This window comes from Syngnathoides biaculeatus, chromosome 1 (genome assembly GCF_019802595.1).
Source record: "Syngnathoides biaculeatus isolate LvHL_M chromosome 1, ASM1980259v1, whole genome shotgun sequence".
In the NCBI taxonomy this organism is placed as follows: domain Eukaryota; kingdom Metazoa; phylum Chordata; class Actinopteri; order Syngnathiformes; family Syngnathidae; genus Syngnathoides; species Syngnathoides biaculeatus.
The window spans coordinates 5,603,788-5,622,730 of record NC_084640.1 but is presented as its reverse complement, the minus strand read 5'-3'; the positions used below and the strand labels follow the sequence as shown (position 1 = coordinate 5,622,730).

Here is an 18,943-nt window from a genome sequence, read left to right as displayed (position 1 = left end):
CTTCTACCAATATACTCACTCTCTCGCCTCTGGACATTTCCAAACCATCGAAGTCTGCTCTCTGGAATCTTGTCTCCAAAACATCCAACTTTGGCTGTGCCTTTAATTAGCTCATTTCTAATACTAAATCCTATTCAACCTGCTCACTCAGAGTGAGAACCTCAACATCTTAATTTCTGCTACCTCCGGTTCTGTTTCCTGTTGTCTCTTCAGTCCCACCGTCTCTAATCTGTACATCATGGCTGGCCTCACCACTGTTTTATAAACTTTGCCCTTCATCTTTGCCCTTCATCCTAGCAGAGAATCTTCTGTCACATAACACACCAGACACCTTCTGACAGTTGTTCCAACCTGCTTGGACACGTTTCTTCACATCATCATCACACTCACTATAGCTCTGGATTGTTGGTATTTGAATTTGTCCACCCTCACTATTTCCTCTCCCTGGAGCCTCACTCTTCCCTCTTCACCCCTCTCATTCACGCACATATATTCTATTTTATGACTTCCTGTATTTTGGGGTTCCATCACCAAGTCTCCTTCTCCCCATTCCTACCTAAAGACACACCAAGTACTCTCCTGCCTGTCTCTCTGATCACCTTGGCTGTAGTCGTCCAGTCTTCTGGGAGCTCCTTCTGTCCATCGAGTGTCTGTCTCACCTCTTTCCAAAAGGCCACACAACATTCTTCATTTCTCAACTTCCACCACGTGGTTCTCTGCTCTACCTTTGTATTCTTAATCATCCTACCCACCACCAGAGTAATCCTACACACCACCATTTTATGCTGTCGAGCTAAACGCTCCCCTTCCACTACCTTACAGTTAGTAATCTCGTTCAGATTACATCTTCTGCACAAAACATAACCCACCTGTGTGCTTCTACCTCTGCTCTTGTAGGTCACTCTATGTTCCTGCCTCTTCTGGGGGAAAAAAGTGTTCACTGATAACATTTCCATCTTTTTTGCAAAGTCCACTAGAATCTGTCCCTCAAAGTTCTTTTCCTGGATGCTGTACTTATCCATCACTTTTTCGTCCCTGTTTCCTTCACCATATCCATTACAATCTGCAACAATCACCACTCTCTCTCTCTCTGTCTGGGATGCTCAGAAGTACTTCATCTAGTTCCTTCCGAAATTTCTATTTCAACTCTAGGTCATATCCTACCTGTGGGGCAGAGCCGTTTACCACATATACATAACACCCTCAATATCAAATTTCAGCCTTATCACTCCATCTGATACTTTTTTTTTTGGCCAAGACATTTTTAGCCAACTATTCCTTTACAATAATGCCTAGTCCATTTCTCTTCCCATCGACTCCACGGTAAAATAATTTAAACCCTGCTCCTAAATGTCTAGCTTTACTACCTTTTCACCGGTTCTCTTGGATGCACATATATCAACCTTTCTCCTAATCATCATGTCAACCAACACCTGAGGTTTTCCTTTCGTTGTCCCTACACTCTGTTGTAGGCTTTGGGCATTCCTCTTCTTCTTCTGCCGATGAATCTGCTTTCCCCCTCTTCTTTGTTTTCGACCCACAGTAGCTGAATTTCCACCGACGCCCTGCAGGTTAACGGCGCCGGGGGCAGACGTTGTTAACCCAATCCACGACTGATCTGGTATGGGGTCCTTTAGATGAACGCTCATATTTGTTTGGCACAGTTTTACGCCTGATGCCTTACCTGACGCAACCATCTGCATTTTTCTGGGCTTGCGACCGGCCTACAGATTGCACTGGTTTATGTCTCCATAAGGTTGCATTTGAGACAGTTCTGCACAGCGATCCTCCAATCAATACTGTCTACCTCCACCACAGTCTGGTTTGCGGCTGCCATAAAAAAGGACAAACTACGACTGCGATGGACAATCAAAACTACTGACAGGATTGTCAGCACCACCCTACCCACCCTTGAGGACTTGCCTGCCACCTGAACTAGGACAAGATTGGGCAGGAACCTCCACATCCTGGCCACCAGCTCTTCCAGCTCCTTCCACCGGGTAGCCGCTACCAATCATTCTAAACCAAACTAGCAGGCATTCCAACAGCTTGTTCCCTCTTGCAATTAGGTTATTCAATTCCTGAACAGCTCACAATTGCACTGCAATGTGCTGTCAGTTTTCTGCCTCACGTTGTTGTTGCCACATCCTATTGGCCCAATCAGTACTAGTATTATACACGATAGACCAGGGGTCTTCAATGCGTCGTCTTGGTCGATCCCGGGACAGCGTGCCAAAAAAAAAAAAAAAAAAAAAAGACGTCAGCCAATGTCCCCTCTAAACTGCGTGATTACAGCAATCGTGCACCGCTGATGTAGTCTCGCAGATATTCTGCATTACGCACAAAAACATATAATCCAATGCAAATTGAAAGTATAACATACAGCTATTCAGTTTGTGGCATTTTGCAATGTGATTCAATGAGTGAGGGATGACTGGTTGTTACATCCAATGGCACAATTCACATACAAACTGTAAAAAATGAAAAGGCACTGGTTTCTCTTTGGCAGCACACGGAACTTTCTCTAACAATGACCATTGCTCCGCCACACTCTCTTTTCCTAGTTTACCTTACACCACCACCACCATAATTACAAATGTTACAGTACTTATGCAGCCCGTCAATGTTTTATTATGAAAGCGTCCACCACTGCTGCTTTAGTTAGCGACATAGTCTGGGCAACATGGAGCAAAGACGAGTTAGTCATGCTTTATCATCGTCGAGGGGTTTGTGTGTCCCAATGATCCTTGAAGCTAAATTGTCTCGGGCTTCAAGGCCGTTAGCGTCCGTCACGTATGGCAAGCAGGACCTAGGGGCGGCACCAGATAAAACACAGCTCCAAAACACCCTATGATGAACATCTGTATGATATGCATGATACAATTAAATCTACTTGTTTAAGTTACACTATACAGTGCTACCTCTACTTTACATAATTTACCCGTTCTGGAAGTCATTTTATAATATGAATTTTATCATCAGTAGCACTTTCTACATGTAAATGGCCTAATCCGTTCTAAGCATGAGCAGGTGGAGGAACAATTAGAAAGATTGAGTCATGCACTGGAAAGCAGAGGAATGAAAATTAGCCAACGTAAAACAGAATATGTCTGCATGAATGAGAGGAGTGAAGGGGGAAGACTGAGGCTACAAGGAGAAGAGAGAGCAAGGGTGGACGACTTGAAATATTTTGTGTCAACAATCCAGAGCAATGGTGAGTGTAGTAAGGAAGTGAAGAAACTGGTCCAAGCAGGTTGGAACACCTGGGGGAAGGTGCCTGGTGTGTTATGTGACAGAAGAGTTTCTGCTAGGATGAAGGGAAAAGTTTATAAAACAGCGGTGAGTTTGGCCTGCTGTATGAATTAGAGATAGTGGCACTGAAGAGACAACAGGAAGCAGAACTGGAGGTGGCAGAAATTAAGATGTTCAGGTTCTCACTTGGAGTGAGCAGGATGTATAGTATTAGAAATTAGCTCATTAGAGGGACAGCCAAAGTTGGATGTTTTAGAGACAAGGTTTGAGAGAGCAAACTTTGATGGTTTGGACATGTCCAGAGGCGAGAGAGTGAGTATATTGGAAGAAGGGTGCTGAGGGTGGAGCTGCAAGTCAATAGAGTGAGAGGAAGACCCAAGAGAAGGTTGATGGATGTTGTGAGGGAAGACATGAGGACAGTGGGTGTTCAAGAGGAAGATGCACAAGATAGGCTTACATGGAAAAAGATGACACGCTGTGGCAACCCGTAACAGGACAAGCCAAAAGGAAAATAAGAAGAAGAATTATGCATGTGCTGATTCTGGACAGGCCACAGGACACGCTTGTCCTGGTTCCTGTAATTGTCAGAACAGAATCCCTCAACCAACTAAAAGAAATGTTCAATGATGGCATAACATTTTATCAATACTGTTGAGAAAACATATTACAGTCTTAAATTAACTATTCAACAGTGTTAACGTTAACTTTTTTTTGCATAAATATTTGTGCATAAAACATTTGTGCATCGTGCAGTTTATCTTATACATTACACTTCCTTGGCCAAGACTTCAAAAGAAGCATCTGACTCCTCTTCAATCTGAAAAATATCCATCGTAGCGACCTTTGGTGCATCATTGTTGTACTCAACATTGATGACTTGGTCCATTTCCGGTGTCTCCTGTATTGCATCATGAACATTCCGTCTTCTGTCGTCCTCTGTGGCATCCATGGCGTTTGTGAGGAAATATGTTTTGAATCCCAAGAGTTTTGGTTCAGCAGCGCACCCACTTGCCCTCGATTCGGCTACAATCTGTAGCAACTTTCCTACGGCGTCTAGTGGCTATCAAAACAACATGAGCTCAAACTACGTAGAAACAAACATAATGGGCACATTTAGAAAAAAAGTGAGCATTTCAATTGTGTGCGCTCTCCTGTTTTTTTAATGTAATCATTACTACATAGTTTGAGCTCACGTTTTGATAACGACCTGAAACAATTGAGCTCTCGTTGTTTTGGACTGCTGCGCTGCTTCCAGGTTTCTCGTGTCAGCAATGACACGTTTCTTTTAAAAGCGGCTGCACAACTTGTCGCTGTAGTCGACTTTTTTTTCTTAGTTTAAGAGACAAACTCACGGGCAGTCATTTCTAATTTTTGGTGCAGTAGCATCAAATATGCTACACTAACAATCGTAAAATGCGAAGCTCCTCCTCCGAGGTAAGAGAGCTCAGGTTGGGGGCGCATATTACTGTAATATACAGTGCCTTGAGAAAGTATTTGGCCCCCATAAACTTTTCAACCTTTTGCCACGTAAGGCTTCAAACATAAAGATATATAAAATTGCAATTTTTTTCAAGAATCAACAACAAGTTGTACACAATTGTGAAGTGGAATGGAATTTATTGAATATTTTACACTTTTTAACAAATAAAAAACTGAAAAGTGGGGCGTGCAAAAATTATTCGGTCCCTTTACTTTCACTCCAGCAAACGCAGTCCGGAACATCTCAAGGAGTACTGTGCAAGCAATCATATTGAAATGGAAGTAGTACCAGACCACTACAAATCTACCAAGACCCGGCCGTCGCTCTAAACTTTCCCCTCCAACAAGGAGAAGACTGATCAGAGATGCAGCCAAGAGGCCATGATCACTCTGGATGAACTGCAGAGATCTACAGCTGAGGTGGGAGAGTCTGTCCTTAGGACAACAATCAGTCGTACACTGCACAAATCTGGCCTTTATGGAAAAGTGGCAAGAAGAAAGACATTTCTCAAAGATATCCATAAAAAGTTTTATTTAAAGTTTGCCACAGGCAATCTGGGAGACACACCAAACGTCGAAGAAGGTGCTCTGATCAGATGAAACAAAACTCGAACTTTTTGGCCACAATGCAAAACGATGTTTGGCGTAAAAGCAACACAGCTCATCACCCTGAACACACCATCCCCACTGTCAAACATGGTGGTGGTAGGCTCATGGTTTGGGCCTCCTTTTCTTCAGCAGGGACAGGGAAGATCGTTAAAATTAATAGGAAGATGAATGGAGCCAAATACAGGACCATTCTGGAAGAAAACCTGTTGGAATATGCAAAAGACCCGAGACTGGGACAGAGATTTATCTTCCAACAGGAAAATGATCCAAAACACAAAGGCAAATCAATAATGGAATAGTTCACAAATAAACGTATCCAGGTGTTAGAATAGCCAAGTCAAAGTCCAGACTTGAATCCAATCGAGAATCAGTGGGCAGAGCTGAAGACTGCTGTTCACAAATGCGTTCCATCCAACCTCACTGAGCTCAAGCTGTTTTGCAAGGAAAATGGGCAAGAATTTCAAGTCTCTCGATGTGCAAAACTGATAGAGACATACCCCAAGCAACTTGCAGCTGTAATTCCAGCAAAAGGTGGCGCTGCAAAGTATTAATGCAAGGGGACCGAATAATATTGCATGCTCCACTTTCCAGGTTTTTATTTGTTTAAAAAGATTAAAATATCCAATAAATTTCATTTCACTTCACGATTGTGTCCCACCTGTTGTTGATTCTTGACAAAAAATATTAATCTTATATCTTTGTTTGAAGCCTGAATTGTGGAGAAAGGTTGAAAACTTCAAGGGGGGCGAATACTTTCTCAAGGCACTGTATATTACTGTAATATGCGCCCCCAACCTGAGCTCTCTTACAAGGCACTGTAGGTAGGTAAGTACAAATAAGAGTAGCATTGAAAAGGAATTTTACCTTTAGAAATTTCTTCTCCAAAGGGGGAAAAATATTTTTTTTCTGTTTCAAAATTGTTTAACAAATATTTATGTTTCTGCTTTCCTGCACATGAAATGCAGTCCCTCGAGGTTCCTGATGGTCGCCGGGCACCTTTTCCACCCCAGCAGCGTAGCAGCAGCTCCAGAGGCACTGACATCCAAATTCCCTCAGCTCCTGGGCGGTCCAGCAGTTGCTCAAGCCTGTCACCATGCCCCTCACCCGCTTGTCCATCAGGATCACATGAGAGCAGTCCTTACTCCACTGAGGATTTACTCGAGGATCCAGATAAAGGTTGAAAACATCTTTCATAACTCAGATAGCATAGTGTTGTGTGCGTCAATTTGTCTGTTACATGTTCGGACATTCAGATTAGTTACGTCTGGTCTGCCTTGGAGCAGGCTGCCTAGATTCTTGATGACTGTCTTAAGAATAGGTTTTATTTTGTTGAAACTTGACTTTTTAGAAAAAAATCAATAAGGCACTTATGTGTAGTATTTGTTTATTTTAATTAAATAATCTATGTCCACCATACACTAACCAGCTAGTACTATGAACACAGAAGATTCGTCACTAGGATTTTGAGATTTAGAGGTCAAACCCCTGGAAGATGCAGTCTGTGAGCAAATGTCTGGTCTGGGCACAAAATTTCACAGCTAATCTATAAAAGAGATCTTAACTACATCGTGGCTACTCACCAAAGAAATGCACAAGACTGTATGTAGCTGAGGTATGACACACATATTTCAAATCATCAAACCAATTTTAATATCACTGAGACAACCCACGGAAATGAAAAATGCAGTTTTCAAACGATAACCAGTCCAAAAAATTCAAACCTTTCTGACCCTCACAACCCACTCCCAAAAAATCACTTAAATAGAATCTGCTAGAAAATGTGAAGTAGGCTACAAGATCTTTCGAACCAATGCATCATGTTACGAGCCAAACAAATTCAGGAAGAAATGAGAAAAAAAGTTATTAAAATCCATCAGTCCGGAAAATGTTATCAAGCCATTTCCAAGGGTTTGGGGCTCCAGCGAACCACTATAAGAGCCATCATCCACAAATGTAGAAAACTGTGAACAATGCTAAACCTTCCCAGGAGTTGACGACCAACAAAAATCACTCCAAGAGTGAGATGACGATTCATCCAGGAGATCACTCAAGAACCTCGAACAACATCTAAAGACCTGCATGCCTTTTTGGCCCCAGTTAAGGTCAGTGTTCATAATGCTATCATCAGATAGATGTAAAAAATTGCATGGACGAGTTCCCAGGTGAAAACTTCTGCTGTCAGCAAAGAATACAAAGGCTTATCTCCCATTTTCCCCAAAACAGCTTGATGATCCTCCAAACTTTTGGAGAAACATTCTGTGGACTGACAAGTTAAAAATTTAACTTTTTAGAAAGTCTGTGGCCCGTTACATCTGGCCTAATAATGGCACAGCATTTGATAAAAAGAACATTATGGGGCTGCCAGGAAAATTTGCTGCGACTGATGGATCAATGAATTCTGGTGTGTGCCAGAATATCCTGAAGGAGAACGTCTGGCCATCAGTTCGTGCCCTCAAACTCAAGCACTCTTGGATCATGCCACAGGACAAGGATCCAGACAGAAAGTCAAAGAGGTTGATAAATTGAAATGTCATTTGAAAACTGCATTTTGTACTTCTTTGGATTGTCTCTGAGTGATAAATTTGGTTGCTGATTTGATGGCACTATACATAATCTCGAGCTCAGATGCAAAAGCAGATATAGGTGATATATAACTCGACAGAAACAACAAAAATGCATATCTGCTTTTGGGTCTGAACTCTTTATATATATATATATATATATATATATATATATATATATGCACGGACACACACACACTTGAGACGCATTCAATGATTAAGGTGAATTTTTCGAATAAAAGGTTAGTTTTTTAATTTTTTTTTATTTTTCAAGTTGTCTCCCAGTACTGTGACGCACTTTTCTCATCTGTACACAAGCTTCCATATTCCCTCAGCGGAAAATCTTTGGACTGATGTCTCAGCGAGTCGCTCACAACACTTTTGACTTCATTGTCCCTTTCAAACTTTGTTCCTCTTGTGAATGCTTTCAAGGGACCAAACAGGTGAAAGTCCGAAGGGGCAAGGTCTGGGCTGTAAGGGGGATGAGCAGTTTCCAGGCCAGCTCATTGATGGGCTGCACCATTTGGGCTTCTGTGTGAGGCCTTGTGTTGTCATGATGCAAGATAACTCCTGACTGATGACCCCTGCGTTTGTTCTTCGTGTTTCTTGACCTACCTCAGCAGTTCCTGGCAGTTGGCACTGTTCACAGTGCTTCCTTTCTCAAGGACTGAAATGGTGATTGGGCCTTGCATATCCCAAAAAACGATGAGCGTCACCTTCCTCGTGGACCACTGAGATTTGAACTTCTTCACTGGAGAACCTGCGTGCTTCCACTCCATGGACTGAAGTTTGGACTCAGGCTCATAGTGCCAAATAGTGGGAGAGACATTGCTGGGAAAACTCAACCCTCCACTGTTTGTGCTCTGCAGTAAGCATCTTTGGCATCAACTTGCAGCTGACCTTCGAGTAGCCAAGGTCATTATGGACAATTTGGTGTGCTGTCCCAACAGATAAGCTCGAAGTCTTTGCAATGTCATTCACTGTCACCCATTTGTCAGATATTTTGAGGTCATAGACTGAGTCGATCACCTCAGGAGACCTCACTTCGGTAGACCTCCCAGGCTTGTCTTCATCTTCAACACTGTGATTCTTTCAACAAAACTGAAAAGTTTTTTTTTCTAATCTCCAAAAGAAATGAAACAGAAATTAAAAAAATAAGATATCTGGATTAGAAATGTTGATAATGACAAATTCACTTTATTTATTGAATGATCCTCATTTGTGTGTGTGTGTGTGTGTGTGTGTGTGTGTGTGTGTGTGTGTGTGTGCGCGCGCACAGAGTGGGCAAAAATGTATTTTGTCTACCACCCCACCAATTGTGGAAGTTCTCCCGCTTAAAGAGATGAGAGAGGCTTGTAATTTTCATCACAGGTATAGCTCACCTGAGAGACAAATTGAGGGAAAAAAAATCCAGAGAATCACAGTCTAATTGTTGAATAGTTTATTTGCAAATGGGGGGGCGGGGGGGGTGACAAATATTTGGTCACCTACAAACAAGCAAGATTTCTGGCTCTCACAGTGGTGTACCTTCTCCTTTAAGAGGCTCCTCTGTCCTACACTCACTACATGTTATATAAGTTTGCTGAGAATTGTATCAGTACAAAAGACACCTGTCCACAACCTCCGTCACGCTCCAAACTCCACTATGGGCAAAACAAAAGAGCTCTCAAAGGACACAAAGAAAGGAAATAAAAGGATTGAATATGCAGTCACTAACCAGCTTGGTGTGAAGAAATCAACTCTGGGACCAATCATTTGAAAACGGAAAACATAGAAGACCACTGATAATCTCCCTCAACTTGGATCTCCACATAAGATCTCACCCAGTGGGGTCAAAAGGATCATAAGAACGGTTACCAAAAATCCCAGAACCACACTGCGATGTTAGGTTAGATAGAATAACTACATTACCCGACATGCTCAGTAGCCGGATATAGAGGATATATAAGACACGGAAGTCGCCCAAAGGGGTTACACAGTACATGTTTGATAACTGGTGAGTAAAGAGTGAATGCTTGAGATATGTCTCGTCTATTTGTTATATCAGATAAGACAACACATGGTGTCAGAAGTGGCCGTGAGCAGCTTCGAAAGGAAAGTTTGCCACGTGGGAGGAGCCACAAGAGAGGGAGAGGGAGAGAAAAAGACAGCAAAAAGAAGAGTCTCCGGTGGTGTGATTGAGACGTATTAGCAAAGGAACACGGGAAGAAAAAAAAGTTGTGAGGTGTGGTGTGTGACAGGTACAGAGACCAAAAACGTGAAGCATAGGACGGAAAAAAGAAAAAGGATCCTGTTCCTGAATCGTAACGTCTTCAACAAAAGAAAAGGCTGTGGAGTTCAGGTAACTTACCTCACCTCTGACCATGGATAAGCTAAATCCACCTAGCGCCATGGAGCCTATTGGTAATCTTGCTGATAACTGGAAACGTTTTAAGCAAAGATTTAAGATATACTTGGCAGCAAGTAGAGCAGGGGGAGAATTTGAGAAACTGAAAGCTCACATTTTTTTTACATGTCATATGGGAAGATGCCTTGCATATATACAATAGTTTTCAACTCGAAACTAATGTGACTCTGGCACAGGTAATGGCGAAGTTTGAGGAATACTTTGTACCAAGACAAAATGTGACCTTTGAGAGGTACAAGTTTTTCCACACATGAGCAATGGAAGAAGTACTTTATGACTAGTACTTGGCAGAGCTTCACACACTTAGCAAAACATGCAAATTTGACACTCTGAGAGACTCACTTGTGAGAGAATTGTTTGTGGCACAATGGACTAAGAGAAAGACTATTGAGAGCAACTGAACTTACGTTAGACAAGTGTGTAAGTATGTGCAGAGCTGCAGAAACTACCATAGCCCAAGCAAAAGAGCTACAAAGAGGTGAAGCGCAGTGCATGTCATTAATAAAGAGCGAAGGAAAAAGAAAATAGGTACCAAACAAAAAGAGAAACCAGTAGAGTGTAAACGCAGTAAGTGTGGAGGCAGTCACAAGCCAAGATCCTGTCCTGCATTTGGTAAACAGTGTAACAACTGTGGGAAAAGCAATCACTATGCTAAATGCTGCAGAAAAGCTTCAAGAAAGTTGAGGAAAAAGAGGATGATGACTTCATTGTGAACATGGTATAGGGTTACACAACTTTTTTTGCTTTTTGTAACTCCCGCCATGAAAATCCTCTCGAGGGATTTTTTTTGAGAAGAAGCAGGAAGTGACGTACGGGGCAGCAGCGCCCTCCAGCGGACTGGTTTGTTTCTATTAGTTTTACCTGCGGGAAACTAGCTCGGTGTTCCTTCGTGTTTGCCAAAATGCCGGCTTGTTGCATTGCTGGATATTGCTCGAACACTTGTTAGGGGGCAGGAGCGCCCGCCAGCGGACTTGTTTGTTTCTATTAGTTTTACCTGCGGGAAACTAGCTCGGTGTTCCTTCGTGTTTGCCAAAATGCCGGGTTGTTGCATTGCTGGTAATTGCTCAAACACTTGTGAGGATGGATTCACTCTTCACCCATTTCCAAAACACCCGGTTCGTCGTGAAAAATGGATTGCACAGGTGCAAAGGACGAGAGCTCCGTGGGTCCCAAATGACAGGTAGGTGTATATAGAGCTATTAAAAAATAATAATAGTTAGGGGGGGGATATTCTACTCAGAAGTAACAAAAGACCCGTGTCATATAAACTTAATAAAGTATGTAAGTCAGGGTTTGTTAGAATGATTATTTTATCATGCATTTGTTTCTATCATCCTTGCCCGAATCATTCTCTTTGCGAGCGGCTGTGTGAACCAGAGTGTGACCCAGTGACACTTGGAGGGGTGCTGCACCCCCCGGCTGACTTCAAACCAGGTACTCCTGAACACCACAAACATGCTGTTAATCAGATGCCCTGCTGATCTCTATCAGGATTATCAGGACAATACTGCAGCTTTGAAGAAATCTTTACTTTAGTATTTGTCTTTGTGTTGGTGTTGCCATCTGTTTCACCATTTGTACTTAGTGAATTTGTAACCTTGTAACCTTTTGACCTGAGAGAGAAATAAAAGGGGCACAACGGTAAGGCGGTCTCAGAACGGGTGTTGGAGTTAAAGCTGGTCAGGCAAACCTCTTCTGTCCCTCCATTTGCATATTTAGTCCAGCGGTTGGTTTTAAACCTGACGGGTGCTAAATGTGCCGATGTGCGCGTCCACGGGCAGCGTTGTTCATCGCCACCGCGGAAGTGGATCGGGCGGGTAGGTGGTTAGGCCGCGCGCAGTCGGAGCAAGGAGCTCACCGGGCACAGGTGTTTCGGCCGGCATGGGTCCTCCTGAGTACGCTACATACTGTCATACATACTGTCACGGAATCTGTTGTTAGAAGTGGTCTGCGTATCATCTCAATATGGCTCGAAACAATAGGGTAATATTGCCCCGGTCACTTCACTCGATTGTGAGATGGTCTTCGAAAAGAGCTTCCGTGTCAGAAGGGGCGTCGGAAAAATCCGAAAATCTCTGTTGTTCGTCTCCCGTAGCAGGTGGCACAGCGTCTTTTCAATGGCGACTATACCAGTCTGACAGCTGTAAATGACGTAGCAGGCAATATGGCTACCACTTGGATGTCGAGTGAGACTTCCGCAACTTTGCGCATGAATGACATGGTCTCATTGAAGTGGATAATATTATATGTAACTTTGATCACAATATCTATCTTACAACCTATATAGGGATGTCAGTGGGACTTTAATTATGCTGCAAAATCAATCGAGAATGCAGCGGCACAAGTATTATGTGTATCCCGGAGGACCGGTGAGTACATCATCACAGCAAGTGACTAAAATGTTCCAATGACGAGAGATGATCTCCGTAGCTTTGCTCATGCAGCAAATTCCTTTGACATCCGCACGGCAGGTTACACACAAGCTACACAGAGGTGCTACGCGAGGGAATGTGTAGATCACATGATGCAATGCAAATGTCGGACACGCGAATGCAAGAGTATAAAGTGGCCTGTATCGAAAACGTTTAACCTTTGTCATTGCCAACAAAGGATGTATGTTTATGTATGTATGTTATGTATGGATGTATGTATGTATGTTATGTATAATATAGAATTGAGATGAATACTTATTTATCTACCTTAATTTGCTAAGAAATCTTTAAAAACCAGACTGTGATTTTCTGGATTTCCCACCAGCCCCATTTTGAGATGCACCTAAAATAAAATTTACAGGCCTCTCATCTTTTTACAGTTCGACCAACACAAAAGTCACATTTTAAATTGGTATTATCAGATAAACAAATATTACCACTTTGATGCTAATACCAGTCGGAAAATGTTAGCTGGGATCATTTTATAAAAGCGCAAAGTTGCGTAAACTCGACATAATGTGCATCTCAGTGCCAGCCATATTTGTCTGTGATGTCATGTGCAGGCATCACACTGGATCCCTGGCATTGAAAACATGCTGTGCTGGATGCAATGACAAATTAACAAGAGCGATTTTCTGACTTTTTTGATGCCCCTTCTGAGACTGAAGCTCTTTTTGAGGAAGAAAACAACCAAAGCCATTTTACCATATCGTTTCAAGCCACATTTAAACGATATGCAGATCACTTCTCCACTAACAACAGACTCCCCGACAGACAGAGATGAGGAGAACGAGGGACCTGATGAAATATTCAAATACTGGCCCATAATTGTTCGATTTCCTAGCCATTTTAGAATTCATGTGTATGTAGTGTACTCAAGACGACCAATGCCGGGCAAAGTAAATATCATGGATGTTATCAAAATTCATCTCGTGTTATGTGTGTCTTATTGTTATTTTAGTTATTCATTCTTTATTCTTCTCTTTATTTTCCTTTCTTACGTACTTTCTTACGGCGCGGATCTTTTGTTACATTCTGAGAAGAGGACTCTATTACGTCGTTGGACATGGATTTCTAGAGTGTTCCCACCTGTGCAATCCATTTTTCAAGATGAATCGGGTCTTTTGGAAAAGTGTGAAGAGTGAATCCATCCGAGTATTTGAGCAAAATCCAGCAACAAAAAGAGCTGGCATTTTGGCAAGTATCTATTAAAAATACATAATGTAAAGAATCAAAAGTTCATTTATCTTTGGCATTGGGTGACCATGCGAAGAGAAGGCCGAGTGACGAGCAAAGGGTATCGCACACAACTTCATTCCACAAAAGTTTCCATGGGCCCCCATGGTTAAGAAAGATTAATAAACTTGCAAAAAACAGAAACAAATTTTTGCTAAAAAGTTGTACTTTTCCAATGTGCGCTAGCTCATGACAGTGTGAAAGTGTGTGATTCTGTGACACTTGAAATAGATACAAGATACTGAATTTTTATGTTCAGTGAAATTTGGGGGCGGTAAATCTACAGTCCATTTTTTCCTTTAGTATCTTGACTTTTCCTTTGTAACTACAGACAATATTTTTCTGTGGAGGCATTTCGTAAACTGAATTTTTCGTTAAAGATTTTCATAAATAGAGGTACCACTGTATTTGCATGGGTAAAATCATAATTAGCGACCAGCAAATATGCAGAGATTGTTGTATCACACTACTTTACATAACATTTGATTCAAATCAAGAGCTAAGCTCAGGGATTTAATGTTTTCATTATCCAGATAATCTTTATAGATGTGTTTTTATATTTACAGACAGTGAGAGTAGTTCGCCATTACCCAAGTTTGCTTCCTCACCCAAACCCAACAACAGCTACATGTTCAAGCGAGAGCCGCCCGAAGGTTGTGAAAAGATTAAAGCCTTTGAAGAGATTAGGTAAACACTCTGAATGGGTGAATCTCAACTCTGCATATGTTCCCCATTGACACTGAACTTCCTGTATTTCAGCTCCAGACAGTCCACATCAGCATCAGTTCCTCTCTTCTCCTGTCCTGACAAAAACAAAGTTAACTTCATTCCAACTGGTTCAGCATTCTGCCCCGTTAAACTCCCAGGCTACCTACACCTCATGTCAGCCGTACAGTCTGAAGAGATTGAGGATGAGACGGAGCTTCAGGGGGTGACAACATTGCATGGGGTCTCTGCTCAAGCCTCTACAAGTAGCACCACAGATGATCCCCCAGATGTCCCGTCCTTACCCTCAGAGACTCCAGATAACCAGACTTCTAGTCCAGCCTTAAGCTAAACCTGAGCAGAGCTGGTCTCTATAGCTCTAGGTTTTACCATTGTCAAGTATGACCAATGACTCTCCCAAAACACCTCCTTTTGGCTCTGCCAAGAGAGCATTAGTATTTCTGTGTTGACCCCTTCAACTTATCTTCTCTTTCTGCATGATGTACAAATTTTCTCCAACACCAATAACCACTTTCACACCACCAAGACTGCCACATTATTATCCTGTCCTATATTATTCCCTTACGTTTGTCAAGGAAAATAAGTCTATCATATGTGGGAAATATAGGGAAGAATGGTGCGTAATGGAAGGGAGATACATTTTAAACTGGTATTATATTTGTTCTTAAATTATGTATTGTACTGTTTTAAACATTTGCACAATGAATAATATCTCTAAATAGATGCATGTTTATTTAGTGTGTGTGTGTGTGTGTGTGTGTGTGTGTGTGTGTGTGTGTGTGTGTGTGTGTGGGTGTGTGTGTGTGCGTGTGTGCGTGCGTGCGAGTGTGTCATCAGAAATCTTCCACGACTGGTAGATATAAGATATCTTTGATATCCAAACTACAAGTTTCCCCCTTCAAAGTCTTGAAACCCTTTGCTCCCACTTTATGCATTCCTGGAAGGATTCTTCCATGGTTTTACATAGCTCTGTCATCACAGCTATCTTGATACTGTTCATGTCTTCAAAACAGTTTCCACTAATGATCCCTTTGAGTTTAAGCAAGAAATGGGGGGAGAAAATCACACCCACCTACCACAACCCTTGCCTCTTCTCATTGAACAACGCAAATGTCACACCACTCATTGGACCTCTTTTTTTGTGTTTGCTGGTTAATCTTGTGGCTCACATTGAAAGGCAATAGTTTTAGTTTGGAGTGAGGGGGTGTTCTATATAAATCTATATAACTGTATGTATGTATCAGTGACAGACCCATGCATTTGGGACCTAGTCCCTCCGGAGATTAAAATGACCTAATCCAGCCGTAAATACTGCCATGGCCATGTTGCAATTTTACAAAGTATACAAAAATACAGTATTGCATGGCATTACAGTGAGAGAGAGATTTTAGTTTATTATTTAGCATTATTTATTTGGCTGCAAATTTAGCAATTGCTACACAGCATCTTTAACTATTTGTTGAAGGATACTAACAACACAGATACCGTCTATTGTTAACAAGGCATTTATACATGTCTACGTCTGTCTCTCCGCTCACATATCTTTAGAGCACAGAATCAAACAAATGTATGATCCTGTAAACACTATCTCCTACAAACTCCATCACATGTTTTGCTCCTCCAACCACTGACACATTACCAACCTTGCACAAATCACATGACAGCTCAAATAATATAAATCAATCCATTTTCAGGATGTATTATCCTCACTACCATCACAGACGTGCAGGAGGTGTCTCAGGGCAAGAAGCAGGTAGACCCTGAGCTGGTCGCCAGCAAATCGCAGGGCACTTATAAACAAACATCTGTTCACAGCTATAGGTAATTTTTAACCATTCATGTTCTTGGGATGTGGGAGGAAACCCACACAGACAAAGAGCTGTTGATTCAGAAATAAAAATATAAGTTTTTTTTTCCCTTCTGCTGATGCCGATTAATGGCTTTATAATCAAGCTCATTGTGTAGTGCTCTCTGAAACGTGCCAAAAAAGTCCTTTGAGTAAAAATAAGCATAAGCAATGGTGTTGGTTAGTCTATCCTCACAATGTCCAAATTTTCTTAAAAAATACAGATTAAAATAGTCTTAGTTTTTAAATGTCTGACATCAAATCACTTTCTCCTCCTGGCACTTCTGCAATTTTGGGCAGCTTCTGCTCTAATCAACTAAAGACTGGTAAATGCCTACGTCACTTGAAGCTTTCTATATTGCCTTGTTTATTGATTCTGAAATCTAAATAAAATAAACACCCATTAATACTATGTGTCTGTGGCATCAGCCAGCATTAAGGACATTAAAGGCCCTGGTTAGATTATATCGACATGTCAACTCTTTAAAGCTCTACACTGATTGGACTCAGTAAAGTAAATCCTCACATGGCTGGGAAGCTGGGCAACCAAGACAAATGCTTTAAAATGAAGACCAAAAAAAAAAAAAAACTGATGGAAATAATATAATGTATTTTTTTATTATATCTATCCATTTTCTACTGGTTCGCCGAGTCAGGTTGCGGGGGAAGTAGCTTTAGCAGGGATACCCAGACTTCCCTTTCCCCAGCCATTTCTTCCAGCTCTTCCGGAGGGATCCCGAGGTGTTCCCAAGCCAGCCGAGTGAGACATAGTCTCTCCAGCGTGTCCTAGGATGTCCCCGGCCTATCTTTCCGGTTGGACATGCCCAGAATACCTCACCAGGGAGGCGTGCGGGAGGCATCCGAATTAGATGCCCCAGCCACCTCATCTGGCTCTTCTCAATGCGGCTCGACACTGAGCCCCTCCCGGATGACCGAGCTTCTCAACCTATCTCTAAGGGAGAGCCCGGACACCCTTCAGAAGAAACTCCTTTGAGCCGCTTGTATCCAAGATCTTGTTCTTTCGGTCACGACCCACAGCTCATGCCTATAGATAAAGGTAGGAACGTAAATCGACTGGAAAACTGAGAGGTTTGCCTTTAGATTTACCACAACGGACCAACACAAAGTCCGAATCAATGCAGATGCTGCACCAATCCGTCGTTCGATCTGCTCCATTCTTCCCTCACCTGTGGACAAGACCCCAAGATACTCCTCCACTTGGGCAGGATCTCATTCCAGACCCGGAGTGGGCACACCACCCTTTTCCAACCATGGTCTCAGATTTGGAGGTGTTGATTCTCATCTCATCCGCTTCACTCTCTGCTGTGAACCGCTTCACACTCTGCTGTAGCAGCGAGCGTTGGGAGATCACAGCTTGATCAAGCCAACAGAACCACATCATCTTCAAAGAGCAGAGATCTGATGCTGAAACCACCAAACCAGACACACACTACGCCTCTGCTGTGCCTAGAGATTCTGTCCATAAAAGTGATGAACAAAATCAGTGATAAAGGGCAGCCTTGGCGAAGTCCAACTCTCACCGGAAAAAAGTCTGACTTATTGCCGGCAATATGGACCAAACTCTAACACTGGTCGTACAGGGACCAAACTGCCCATATCAGAGGGCTCGGAACCCCATACTCCCGAAGAACCCCCCACAAGACTCCCAGAGGGACATGGTCGAACGCCTTCTCCAAGTCCGCCAAACAGATGTAGACTGGTTGGGTGAACTCCCATGCACCCTTGAGGATCCTGCCAAGGGTGTAGAGTTGGTGCACTCACCACATTGCTCTTTTTGAATCTGAGATTTGAGTTCCTGATCCCCTGAATAGACCTTACCAGAGAGGCTGAGGAGTGTGATTCCCCTATCGTTGGAAGGCACCCTCCAGTCCCCCTTCTTGAAAAGGGGGCGCACCACCCAAATCTGACAATCCAGGGGCACTGTCCCCAATGTCCATGCGATGTTGCAGAGGCATGTCAACCAGGACAGCCCCGCAACATCCAGAGCCTTTAGGAACTCTGGGCGAATCTCATCCACCCCCAAGGCCCTGTCACCAAAGAGCTTTTTAACCACCTCGGTGACCTCAAACCCAGACATAGAAGAGCCCGCCTCAGAGAATCCAGACTCACCTTCCCCATGGGAAGAAAGGCGTGTTGGTGGAATCGAGGTCTTTTGCAATGGAGATCTTGTCGTCTGCAAACATCATGGTCCACAGGGATTCCAGTGTAACCTTGTTTGTCAGGCTATCCATCACCACTGCAAAAGGAAGGAGCTCCAGGGTGATCCCTTGGGCAATCCCTCCTCCACCTTAAACTCTTCTGTAGACTACAGAACTTCTCACCACTGGTCTGCTATCCTCATACATGTCCTTTTTTATTCTAACATATCTGCCAC

The 18,943-nt window shown here is 42.7% G+C and overlaps 1 protein-coding gene across 15 annotated transcripts in view; it reads left to right on the top strand.

Moving 5' to 3' along the window:
* glcci1a (glucocorticoid induced 1a) overlaps window positions 1-16,971 on the top strand; it is a 94,328-nt gene extending 77,357 nt beyond the window's left edge. For all 15 annotated transcript variants that reach the window (XM_061841908.1, XM_061841339.1, XM_061841505.1 and 12 more), the window contains 3 exons: window positions 6,306-6,516; window positions 14,543-14,663; window positions 14,736-16,971. In XM_061841908.1, the coding sequence (XP_061697892.1) occupies window positions 6,306-6,516; window positions 14,543-14,663; window positions 14,736-15,033 (630 nt within the window). In that variant the 3' untranslated portion in view covers window positions 15,034-16,971. The remainder of the gene's footprint in view (window positions 1-6,305; window positions 6,517-14,542; window positions 14,664-14,735) is intronic.
* Window positions 16,972-18,943: the final 1,972 nt, after the last annotated feature.